At 37.5% G+C, this 13,616-nt stretch overlaps 2 protein-coding genes across 2 annotated transcripts in view; one reads left to right on the forward strand and one right to left on the reverse strand.

Annotated features, from left to right (window-relative positions):
• LOC106871876 (ATP-dependent DNA helicase PIF1-like) overlaps window positions 1-3,557 on the forward strand; it is a 5,310-nt gene extending 1,753 nt beyond the window's left edge. The window contains exons 2-3 of the mRNA XM_014918621.1: window positions 875-974; window positions 3,531-3,557. Coding sequence (XP_014774107.1) covers window positions 875-974; window positions 3,531-3,557 — 127 coding nt within the window. The remainder of the gene's footprint in view (window positions 1-874; window positions 975-3,530) is intronic.
• An 8,842-nt stretch (window positions 3,558-12,399) lies between these two features.
• Window positions 12,400-12,768, reverse strand: LOC106871877 (uncharacterized). The gene has a single exon (XM_014918622.1). It carries the CDS (start codon window positions 12,766-12,768, stop codon window positions 12,400-12,402), a length of 369 nt encoding a protein of 122 aa, XP_014774108.1.
• Between the last annotated feature and the right edge of the window lie 848 nt (window positions 12,769-13,616).

Raw genomic sequence — 13,616 nt, forward strand, 5'->3', positions numbered from 1 at the left:
ATATATATATCAAAATAAGTAACAAGGATATCCAGAGGTAATGCAGTACGATCATTTCATGTAACTTCATTTAATTGAACAATGCAATCATTACATCAATTTAAAATGCAGAGCAATCCTCAGCTGCACAAAGACATAGAATTTAATTAAATTAGAACAGATGGACACATTAGTATAATTATACCTAAAATCTCCAAGAAGTTAAGGAGATAGACAAAGAACATGCTGTCTTAGATATATATATATATATAACTATAAATACAGGGGTAAAAATTATTAAATAATTTATATCAGTAGTTTGCTAAAAAATAGTAAGAAGACAAAAATGCTTTTAAATATAATAGTGTATGAAATATATATGGAGAGAAAACCACCATATGGATTTCTTATTTGCTAAAAATGGCAGTCAAAGCCTAAAACCACAAAAGAACATTCTTATATTAAAACACGTTGTTTGTATGTGAGCAAAACATTTGAGTGAATAAACATTTTAGTTAACCTTATACCCATGAGTTTCATTATTAATGACCAAATAAATCAACTAATAAGATAATTAATTGATTAACTAATCATCTGTAGCTTGTCAGTAAGGTCGTTACGAAATGTATAAATATGAAACTTCAATACGTACTGAAAACACAAAGTAAGTTCCATGTTTATACATCAAAGATTCACCTTAAATGCCCTAAAATCAATATGTTCAACCACGTGATTCTGCACTGAACCTGGAACCATGTGGTTGGGAAGCAACTACATGATACATAGACATGCACATATATGCATATACAAATATACATATGTCTGAAAGTATGCAAGTGTGTGCTTGTATGTGTGTGGGTGGAATTTGCTTTTATTTGTGCTTCTCTGAAAATAGCGACAATGAAGATGCTGTTGCTGTTATTTCTTCTATTTCCTCTGCTGGCTTTGCATCTTTGAAAATGTGTGGAATAAGAGATCCCTTAGTTGAAAAACAGGTAAAGTTTAATGAAAGGGAAGGTATCCAGCTATAAAATAATCTTTTCTACTCTAGGCACAAGGCCTGAAATTTTGGGGGAGGGGGCCAGTCGATTAGCAACTGGTACTTAATTTATCGACCCTGAAAGGATGAAAGGTAAGTCGACTTTGGTGGAATTTGAACTCAGAACAGACGAAATACCACTAAGCATTTCATCCGGCATGCTAATGTTTCTGCTAGCTCGCCGCTTTCCAACTGTAAAATAATGCCTCAATAACATACTCATTTAACCCATATTTACTTGGAAAAATGGATGTAAAACTGGAAGGAAAAAGTGGATGAAGGAATTACAATGGAAAGGATGTAAAAATGGATGGAACTCATCATTATCATTATCATCAACATTATTATTATCATTTAACTTTTGCCATCTATGCTGTCATTGTTTGGACAATTTGATAGGAGCTGACCAGGTAGAAAACTACCCCAGGCTGCTGTGTCTATTTTGGCAGGGTTTATATAGCTGGATGCCCTTCCTAACACCAACCACCCTGCAAAGTAGACTCAGTACAGGCAAAGTCAATTTGGCATGGTTTTTTACAGTTGGATGCCCTTCCAAATGCCAACCACTTCACACTGTGGACTGGATACTTTTAACATGGCACCAGCACTGGCAGGGACACCAAGTAGCTTGCAAGACAAGAAATTTTGGAAGAGGAGGGGGGGGATTGGAGGAGGGGATCTTGTGTCAGATGATAAAAGATTAGAGTATGACAGAGAGACAGAGAGGCAAAAACAGGTATCTTGCTATAGAGGAGGCACGTGGTTACTCAGCTAGAGAGAAAGTGAGAGAAAGAGAGTGAGAGAGTGAGAGAGAGAAGAAGAGGGAACGAGAGAGAGAGAGAGAGAGAGAGAGAGAGAGAGAGAGAGAGAGAGAGAGAGAGAGAGAGAGAGAGAGAAAGAGAGAGAGAGAGAGAGAGTGGTGGGAAAACTATCAGGAACAATTTCAGGTAGATGTACATTTCTCAAAATGTCAACTTCAAATAATGAAATATTTTTCTACAAGATATAAGACCTCTAAAATGGCATGCTATGAAAATAAAATCAAACAGTTGTTTCCTCTGCGGGTAAAAGACAAGCATGAGAAAAGAATATGTTTATATTGCAATAACTTAAAGATATCGAAATGGAATAAAGTGAAGCAATAAATCAGGAGTAGGGACCTGGTATTAAAATACTGAAACAAGTTTAAATACCACAACTGTTTTTTTTTTTTTTTAGCTGTAGAACTCAAAGTAGACAAAGCTATGAATAACAGACTGTAAATATTGGCTTAAAAGATCTTTTTTGGATAGGAAAAGTCGAAGGCTGCCATCCATAAAGGTTTTTTTAGACCAATATTTACAGGCCATTATTTATAGCCTCCTCTACTTTGAGTTTTATGATTAAAACCAAAATTTTGAGATTAAAAAAGAAAATTAATTATTTCCTGTCCCTCAAGATTTCTAAACTCCTATGATATAAGTCAAGATCTAAAAGACTTATGATGTTCCAGATGTGACTATCCTGTTTCTAATCAGACATAGTTTATTGAAGGAAACTTTACTGTTGTCTACAGCAGATCAACTGTCAACATAAGAGCATTCTCATTAGTTCATTGCAATATAAAGGGTGTGATATGCAGATCTACCACTATTATCTCCCAAACAATACAATTAATAGCAAGTATTCAATCATCAAGAAATTGGGAAATTAATAAATAGTGATCAGCTTAACTCTTTAACATTCAGCGCATTGTCAAATGTTATGCTTATTTATCCACGTTGCTTTGAATTAATCATGCATTATCTTGTACCTTTGATGATATGATTGTTTATTTTTAGAATAACATTGTAGTGTAGGTGCAAGAGGCTGGATTTGGCCGGTTTGAACATAAAACACATAGAATATTTAGGCCAGGAACGGCCAGTTTGAATGCTAAAATGACAAGCATGTTTCAATATTTATGTGGAAAAGATAATTTCTGGTTTAACTTGAGAAATACTGTTAGATTGTCAGTTAGAAGTGAAAGCAAACTTAGCAAGGATATGTGAAGAAGAATGAGAGAGAGAGAGAGAGAGAGAGAGGCTGCTATTTTCCTAACTTCTGATGTTTATGACTTTGGTATTCCAGCTGGAAATATGTTTTGTTGTCTTCAATATGAAGATTAACTGAAAGTTTCTATAAAGATAGCATAGCGGAACACTGCTAAGATAGACTGCACTTTATACAGCTTTTAAAAAAATGTCATTTTAAGCTGTAGAAGATATATTGTGTCACAGAGTTCATTTATGAAACCTTTAAAGAGGTTTACAGTAAATCTTGTTTTTCTCAAAGAAAATGGCTCTGAATAACAGCAAGCTTTAAACTATGAAATGTTGAGTGTTGGATCCAAGAAATACACTTTAAGTTACAGCAATAATTGCAAGTTCTTACCAGGGTTATGGTGAAGTAAAGGCATTTTCATAGCCTTTCTTAATAGATAAAGCTGCTTAAAGTTATGGATAACTATTATAAGTTTTTGTTTTACTTTTAGATTCACAGCATTCAAGCTGGTCACTAACAAGGAGATAAGGCTCTTTTCTTTGTGTCAAGACAGTTCCTGGAATTTGTAAATATGTGAATGAATTATATATGAGGATATACTTGCATTCTTGCAATGAATGTACATGTCACTTTAGTGCACAAATGTGTTTCACTGCTCTTTATTCATGTGTATCTGTATGTAAATGCAATTGTGTACATATGTTTATTCCAGGGAACTCAAATCAAAAATCCTTGGAATGTTTGACAATTTTTTTCTGTATCACATATCAACTGTATATGGTGGTTGCAATTCTGTTTGTTTTCTTCTTTCTTGAAGAATTTCAGCACTTCTAGGATTTTATGCAAATCGTTTATTACAGATCTCCATGACTCAATGCTAATAGGTACAAGTAAAAACGTAGTTGACAGCTTCAGTTCCTTAGGTGACCTAATCAGTAGAGGAGCAGAGTGCTCTGAAAGCATAGCAGCTAGAATAAGAACAAAGTACAAATTCCAGGACTGGATAAAATAGAGATTCTCTCTTTGAGCTAAGGGCTGACAGTATGATGCATGTGTATGAAGTACAGTGCTGCATAATAATGAGATGTCAAAACTAAATGCAGAGTATGTGCATAGGATGGAGAGAAACAGAGCAAACATGTTCCATTGGATTTGTAATGTTTGACAGCATGGGCAACATGGTACAGAGAAACTAATAGAAACCTTAGGTATAAGAGGGATCAAATGTAGTGTGCAAGAGAGACACCTACGAGAATAGGGTACGGGAAATAGTTATGAATGAATGATGGCATTTAAGTAAAAAGGCAACACACCAGGAGATCCAAACGGAAGAAAACTGTGGAAGTTGGAGATTGAGGGACAGGCAGGAGTGGTAAAAGCTGGTTTTGGGATATTGAATCTTACAAAGAAAATGATGACAAAGAAATGCAGCAAAATGGCAAGATGCTGCATTGGAGAGAGTCTGTCCATGGAAATAAACTGGTACCATGGAAAGATGGTTGATGGTTTGGTTCTCAGGACCCTTTTATTTATCATAGTCCTCCAGGCTATAACAGAGGAATTTAAGACTAGTTACACTTGGGAGCCCCTCTATGCCAATGATATTGTTCTTATAATAGAATCTCTATTAGAGATAAAATGCCAGGTATAGAAGCAAAAATTGGAATCTAAGGGCCTTAAAGTTAATTTAGCTAAAACTAGTTAGCAAGAAACAGACAAATTACTAATCTCTTCGGAGATATGTAGAAAAGGTGTTGGTAGACATTTCATTAGAATATACCCAGTGCAATCTATGGACATATAAGAGGTGCAGTGGAATCACAGGAAGATTAACAAAGAAAATAGTCTTGGCATGTGGCAGACATGCTGCTACAATAAACACTAAGAATGTACAAGAAATAAATTTCCTCATATGTCCAAGAGAAACCTTAGAGCAAGGGTCTCCATTGTTGTCGATATCGACCTGTGGGGGTCGATGGGACTATTCAAGGGGTCGATAATGCACATCTACTTAATTATCATTATTATTTATTTATTTTCTTGTACATACCTGGGGGTCGATGAGGGGTCAAGGATTCCATGAAGGGTCCGATGGTCTAAAAAGTTTGGGAACCCCTGCCTTAGAGGTAGTAGATAGTTTTTGTTACATAGGTGATCAAATTAGAAGTCGTGGAAGTTGCTCTGAAAGAGAAATTGCTAGAATAAGAACCAGCTGGGCAAAGTTCAGGGAGCTATTATATTTGTTAGTAACAAAGGGTTTCTCCCTGAGAATGAAAGGCAGTTTGTATGATGCCTGAGAACGGACAGATTACGACATGGCAGTGAAACATGGGCTGTAACTGCATAGGAGATGTGAATGGTTGAAAGAAATGAAGCCAACATGCTCCACTAGATGTGTGATTTCAGCATGCAAGTAAAAGAGAGTGAAAATATTTTATGACAAAAATAAGGTATAAGTGGCATCAGATGTAGTGTGTAAGAGGGAAGACTATGTTAGTATGGTCATGTGATGCTTATGGATAAGGACAGTTGCATAAAGAAATGCCAATCTCTAACTGTGGAAGGAAATGTGTAGAAGGGGTAGACCCAGAATGATGTAGGGCAAAGTGGTGAGAAATGATCTTTATATGTTGAGCCTCACAGAGGAAATGACAAGAGATAGTAACATCTGACAATTTGCTGTACTCGAGAAGACATTAAGACAAGTAAGATTGTGGCAAGGCATGCTGGCATGTCCTTTATGACCAGGTCCTCACACACACACACACAATTTTTCCCTTGTCAAAACTCCCCAATGACATTTCTTCCCAACACTCCCTTCCTCTACCCATGATCACCACCTGGTGCAGCTCCCTCCATTCTGTTAGGACATATATCAATAAAACCTATTAATTAAACATTTCAAAACCAACATTTTTTACTGAAGCAGAACAAAATTCAAGGAGGCTTGTATTTGCATAAAGGATACTTAGCCATGTGCATACAAGGGGTTAACAATTCGGTTCTTTGTTCAAACTATTACTGCCTTGAGTTTTAATATGTGTGGGTGGGTGTCTATGTGTGCATATGTGTATATATGTGCATATATATGCATGTATATATATGCATGTATGAGTGAGCCTATGTGTATATGTATACATCTCTACAGGTGCATGCAATAAGAATATTTCTAAAGTCATAAACTTATTTGTTCAGCTATATTTTCTACTTACTGATTTTCTGTTAATACCCATATCAGTCATGGAATCTGAATTAAATCATATATTCCCAGTTATTTTAATTTCTCTCATAACAAATAAATGTAACTTAAATCTTAATTATTTAGTTCAAGCAAAATTTTAATTTTGGGGTTTGCGAGGTGTTTGGTTTGTGTTGCATTAACTTGTGATACTAGAGGTGCTAAATAAGTGTTAGCTAGTAAGAACTGTATGTTAGCTTAATGTATAAGTGAATATTAACTATACTACTTGATTTTAAATATGTAAGAGCTGAATTTAATAGTATCAATTAATATCAAATAAATGATAAATTGTACATGTGTCAGCTCATAGGACTTATATGTTAGCTAATATTATTACATGGTATATAGCATTGTTTTGTTGAATGACTGATATCAATTATGTGGCAAATACATGTGGATTGGCTGATTTTGCTCATATTTGCTGATATCGTTGTTGTTGTTGTTGTTTAATCTCACATCACCTCTGATCCAGCAGACATTCCAACCCTGATGTCTCATCTTTTATGTAGACAGAGGGCTACATAATTAAATGTGGCTATTTTAAAGATAGCTAGATGTTATTTTAGGTATATCTGGCTGCTATTTCTAGCAGATTGAATGGCCACACCTCTCTTATTGGTTCACTTCTACGTTACTTTCTGTCTACCAAATTCCGGTCAGAAGACTTTGGTCAACCTGAAGGATCCAAGTTGCTGCACACTGGACTCAAGTATGAGACCATGAAGTGACAGAGTGAATGTATTATGTTTATCTCAGTTCCATTGTTTATACAAAATCATCATGTATCAACTGTGGGACTTTATTCCATTCACAGACAAGTTTGCAAGAATCTCAGAAAACAGCAATTCTGGGTCTGTAACTGTTAAAATTCTTGGAAAGTATTGTTAATCGAGAATGTATGGACATCTTGTCAATCTATGATTCTCTCTGTTATTCTAGAATATGTCTATATATGTTTGTCAATCTGTGATTCTCTGAAAGTATTCTGTTATTTTAGAATATCTGCATGTCTTGTCAGTAGTATCTCATTCTTTGTGATAAATGATTGGAAAACCTTTAAGTAAAAATATATCATTGTCGTTATCGTTGGCGGTGGCGGTGGCGTCAGTTGCGGCGGCGGTGGTGGCAGCAGCAGCAGCAGCAGCACCACCACCACCACCACCACCACCACCACCACCAGAGCCGCCGCCACCACCACCACCACTGCCATCCCACCACTTTCATTATAACCGTTTAGCTCAGTGTTGCATTATCATAATGATTGTCATCATCATCTTCATCGTCATCATTGTTATCAATTTCAATAGAATTAATGAAGAATTAATGAGAATCTTAACAGAATATTCTCCCATCATAAGATTAGAAATATTTTTGGCAGAATTCTTCCAAGAATCAATTAGAAATCACATTTTTCAATGTCTTTTATTTAAAATACAATCAAAATCCAGTGAACTCTGTAATTTCTCGTTAATTATCCAAGATGAGAGGAATAGATGAAATAATTTCAGAACTAATGAAAATGGCAGGAAATATTCTTCCTCATCAAATTATGGTACAAATATATTCCATAATGTTGAAGGCTATCAAAGATATTTTGAATTGCATCATTTGTTGTTGTTAGTATTGTTATTTAACCCCAGCTCAGGCCTGATCCACACATCTATCAGTAAAGGTGTTCTTGTTATGTTCTTATTTTATTCAAACACAGTGTATCTAAGACTACATTTGCCAATGTATTCTTTTTATTACATGATTTAAGTAATTTAAAGGAGATTTAGTTGTTATTACTAGCAGATAGACTAACCCCATCTATGCTTAGTATTCTCCACTACCTACTCCCTAGTAGTGTGTATATATATGTATATATGTGTGTGTATGTACAGCAAAGAATTTGGTGTACAGGTTGGGGTTCATCAAGGCTCAGTCCTTATTCTCCTCTTTTTCAACATTGTCCTTCAGGCCATAACAGAGGAATTCAAGACTGGCAGCTTCTGGGAACTACTATATGTTGATGATCTTGCCTTCATAGCAGACTCCATATCAGATCTAGATGAAAAATTTCAGGTGCAGGAACAAAACCTGGAATGTTAGAGCCTTAAGGTTAACTTATCAAAGTCTAAGGTCCCAGTAAGCAAGAAAAACCAACAGGACCCTACCCCACTCAGGTAGGTGGCCTGTTCGATTTGTAGGAAAGGTGTAAGCAGGGATTCCATACAGTGTACCCAGTGTAAGCTATGGACACACTCTCCCACTCACTCTCCCCTTCTGCTCTTCTCTCAGGTTGGGTAATCATGTACCTCCTTTACAACAGTGCACCTATTTCTGTCCTCATTTCTGTCTGTCTCTGTCTCTCTCCCTCTCTCTCCAGGTAATCACGTACCTCCCTACAGTAAAATACCTGTTTTGTCTCACTATAACCTTTCATCATCTGTCACAAGATCTTCTCCTCTCAAAGGATCTGGGTCTTGCAAGTTACTTGGTGACCCTACCAGTGCTGATGCCACTTAAAAAGCATCCAGTCCACACTGTCAAGTGGTTAGTGTTTAGAAGGGCATCCAGCTGTAAAAACCATGTCAAACTGACCTCACCTGTGCTGGTGCCACATAAAAAGCACTCAGTCCACTCTGCCGGGTGGTTGGTGTTAGGAAGGGCATCAAGCGATGTAACCATGCCAAAACAGACACAGAAGTCTGGTGCAGGCTCCTACCTGGCCAGCCCCTGTCAAACTGTCCAACCCATGCCAGCATGGAAGGTGAACGTTAAATGATGATGATGACGATGATAACGATGATGATGATGATGATGATAATGACGACGATGGTGATGTGACTTCTGTCAGATACATCATAGATCTCCACTGAGACTAGTGACGGGATGGACGCTTGCGATTCAGATTAATGACAAAGTTTGTCTTGATTTGAATGAGCACATTCACAATAAGTCATAAAATCAACATTTTATTGAAGCCACAACAAGAAACACTGCTGCCAGATTAATTAAGACAAAATTAATAATATATTTTTGATGTGATTAGCTTATTTTGGAATTTTTGACGGGTTTTTAAGTGAATTTGAACAATGATTGCTACTGACAGTTTAATAGAAAATTGAACATTGAAACCTGTTTTACTGACTCAAAAGACACTAGTAAAGGATGAGTGTGATCTATGGCGTCTAAACATGATCTAAATTATCTTATATTTGGCTTCATTGCTAATGCACTCTCTTTGGGCTGATCAGTTACATACCTTGGAAATTGCAACAACTAATAGCATGGTTAGAATAAATTTAAATACTTTTTAAAGAGAATAGAGAGTTTCATGGAAGCTGAAACTCAGGAAAAAGCCCAGAGAGCACTGAGGTTTAATGTGAGGAGTTATGCCAATGAAGATTTTGGGGATGATGACCAGATCAATTATAAAAGGCAAAATTTTAAAGGATGGCTGAGTCCTGCTAAGTTGTTAGGTAGTGTAATATGAGGGAAGTGTAATGTGAGGAACAAAATATGGTTCACCTACCTCTTGGTGTCAGCTGTCCAGCTGTGTTAAATCCAAGATGCACCTAAGCTATAACCTATTGCTAAAGCCCTTTCCCACTCACTTGTCTCCCTGACATCTGTTTCCTGTGGCTACCCAATGCAAAAGAGGACCATGCTGGTGCTACTTCCCTCACTTCCTCACTCCCACTTCTTTTTCCGATAAGGCCCCCTCAGCTGTTGATGTCACTGTGCTTTCCTTCCAGTTCACCTCATCCCCACAGGTAGAGAAGAGCAGTTTATATAAATTAGGTATGGAGGAACATTCTTCTGATTTCGTCCTTGTCACTAGATAAAAGTGCACACGAACAAAAAAATATCTGATTAGAAATTGTGATTGCATAACCTGAAACAAGTACTAAAGATACAGTCATTGCAAATGAAGAATATGAAAATCTGTCTAATGAAAAAAGTGAAGAATTGGATCAAAAAGATCTTCAAGAGAATGAAATATACTATAAAGAGGTTAATAACATTAATGCTGGTTTGAAAGATAGGATTGAAAAGCAGACACGAATAAAATGATGGAGTATAAAAATGGATGGCAGTGAGGAAACTATGTTCAGACTTCCAAAGACAAAGGAAAATACTGTTATTGATGGAATGTAGCAGCAGAAGAGTAGAATGAAGATCCTATATGAGTCCAATGGAATCATGTAGATCAGTGCAGAGAGTGTTGTATAATGAAGCTTGATGATATTGGCTAATAAATAGAAAGACAAAGCAGTGTGAGATAAGATATGTTCGTTTATTAGCAAAACATACACAGTAATGGCTTCTCACTGTAAGGGAACCAAATGTGTTGTTTTTAAACTAGAGAGTTCCCGTTATGGTAGGTGACCAATGAAAAGGAGATAACACCCCCCTCCTTTCAGGTTATGAGTTCATAATGAGTTTCTTTGGTGGTCGAATTCTCTGACCACTCCTGGTGTACACTACTGGCTTGGGATTTCCCGAGTTGGCAGGTGAGACATCCCTGTGTGCAGTGAACTGGGTCTCTGGTTGGTCAGCTTGTTCGGCGAGATGATCTGCTGAATTATCATGGATGTATTCAGAAATGTGGTTGGGTATGGTTGGTAAGGTGGACAATTCTGTTGGGGTAGCTACCTGAGGAAACTTGGTTTTCTCACTTCGCTTGTGAAGATGGCTTCTGTTTCAATGAGTAATCCTGAATCTGCCTCGACAAGTACTGACCTTGGTGATAGAGTTTTCACCACTTTGGCTGGACTGGTTTTAGGTGTCTTCATCCAAACTGGCTGTTCTTCAGTAAAAGATGAACGCTCTGTAGCTCGATGGCGTTTGTTGAAATTGACTTTTTGTTTCAATTTGAGCCGAGAGTCTGCATTTTTGTGTTGCTCAACATTTTCTTGGCAGGATACATTTTTATAAAAAATTGTTGGAATGCGAGTCCTGAGTTTCCTATTCATCAACAACTCTGCTGGACTCTTGCCATGTTGTAGTGGAGTACTGCAATAATTAAGCATTGCAATATATGGATCACTTGCTTTTTTTAGAAGGTTTTTAACTGTCTGGGCTGCATGTTCAGCCTCTCCATTTCCTTGTGGATAATGGGGACTACTGGTGTGAAAAATTCCAGAACTCCTTCGATATGAATTGAGGACCATTATCGGAAATGGCGACCTCTGGTATACCATATCTAGCAAATATTGATTTGCAGTTGTCAATGATGCTGCCTGATATTGTTGTCTGTAGATGAGATATCTCTATCCATCTTGAATAATAATCAATGACTAATAGATATCTGTGTCCTTTCAATTCAAACAAGTCCATTCTTAACTTTTGCCATAGATAGTCAGGTAACTTGGTAAGTTGTAGTGGTTCTGGTTTCCTTCTCAGATACTACACCCTCCTATTTTCTCAGCAATTTGCTTCGAAAGGCCTGGCCACCAAACATTGTCCCGGGCCAGTGCTTGGCATTTAATGATACCTTGGTGTCCTTCATGTAGACGATCCAAGATGTCTTTTTGGAGGCCAGCAGGGATGATGAGTCAGCTCTGATACAGTAAGAGTCCCTGATAAACTGTCAGGTACTGCCTTACAAACCAGTAGGGTCTCAGTTCCAGATCTTGTGTGGCTGCTTCAGGCCAGATGTCCATCTTGTAAAAGTTGATAACTTGACCACAGATTTTATCAGTGCTTTGTTTCTGCCTGATTTCCTCCAGTCGTTTGTCACTCACAGAGATGTTTTCTATGACAGAATGGACAAACATGCTTGTCTCTGTCTCCTGCTGAAACTTTTGTTTTGTTTGTACGCTGCCAGGAGCCCTGGATAGAGTGTCTGCTGTAACGAGGTTTTTCCCTGCTGTGTGTGTGATTTTGTAGGTGAATCTCATTAGGCGCATGTGGAAACGCTGACTTCTTGGAGTCCCCATCGAGACGTTTAGTCTTTAGCAGTGGTAGTAGAGGCTTGAGATCTGTTTCTATCAAGAACTTTGGTAGTCCTATCAAGATGTCAGCAAACTTCTCACAACAGCACATGACTGCTAATGCTTCCTTCTCAATCTGGGCATATCTCTGCTCTGTCTCAGTGAGAGATCTTGATGCATAGAATACAAGTCTCCAGCTACCTCCATCCTTCTGAAGAAGCATCTGCTGAGACCTTTGTTGGCTTGTCAGCACTATAATGCATCAGTACTGGTGTAGAGCTCAGTTTTTCCTTCAATGTCTGAAACACTGTTTCTTGAGGCTGGTCCCATATCCAAGTGGTTTCTCTTTTTAGTAGATCCCGGAGTGGTTTGGTCGTCTCTGCTAAATTCTCAGTGAATTTGCCAACATGATTTGCCATACTGAGCAACCTTCTTAGCTCAGACACATTTTGTGGTCTGGTCAATTCCTTTATTGCTTTTACTTTTTCAGGATCTACTCGGATTCCTTCTTTGAATATTATATGAACCAGAAATTTCACCTCACTAGTAGAGAATAAACTTTTCATTTTGTGTTACACCTGCTGCTTTCATTCTTTGTAGTACCTTTTGTACCCCATGGTTGTGCTCTTGTTGTGTTTTCCACTGACCAGGACATCATCTATGTCACAAATGACCCCTGGTATTCCTTACACAATGTGCAACATTTCTCTCTGGCAAATTTCTGGTCTGGAGCTTATTCCAAAAGGTAACCGTAAATAACAGAATCGTCCATACGGTGTGATGAAAGTGGCAAGTTCCTGTGAATCTTCATGCCGAACTATTTGGTGAAAACTACTGTTACAGTCAAGTTTCATGAACACTGTGGTTCCTTCAAGTTCAGCAAGAAGTTGATCAGTTGAAGAAAGTGGAAAATTTTCCCTTTTCACACTTTCGCTTAATTTAGTGTAGTCAACACAAAGTCTGACCCTTCCATCTTTTTTCGGGACCACTACAATGGGAGCACATCAGTCTGTTGGGGACTTCACTGGACAGATAATTTTCTCTTTTTCTAATTGCTTTAACTCTTGCTGGACTTTCTTCTTCATGGGAAGTGGTAGTTGTCAGGGAGCAGTGATTAAGAAAGGTTGAACTTTTTCATCCGAGTGAATTTTGTATACATGCCTCAATTTCCCTAGGCCTGTAATCACACTGGGGAAGACATTTTTTGCATTGGAAAGCTTCACTTTTTTATCACTTTTTGTCTGCTAAAAGTTTTTCTCTCAAAAGATCGTTTTTAACACCCACAACAACTTGATCCCTAATAAGTGTGTCCTTTAATTCTCCAAAGTTGCAGTTTTTTGCAAGTTGGCACAAGACAGCTATGTAGGCTTCTATGGTCTCGAACTCACCAATGGAAAATTCCTCGAATTTGTTA

Source organism: Octopus bimaculoides, chromosome 19 (genome assembly GCF_001194135.2).
Source record: "Octopus bimaculoides isolate UCB-OBI-ISO-001 chromosome 19, ASM119413v2, whole genome shotgun sequence".
NCBI lineage: Eukaryota > Metazoa > Mollusca > Cephalopoda > Octopoda > Octopodidae > Octopus > Octopus bimaculoides.

Excerpts from the sequence above, each read along its gene's own strand:
- LOC106871877 (XM_014918622.1), bottom strand. The coding sequence starts at position 12,768 with ATGAAAAGTTTATTCTCTACTAGTGAGGTGAAATTTCTGGTTCATATA.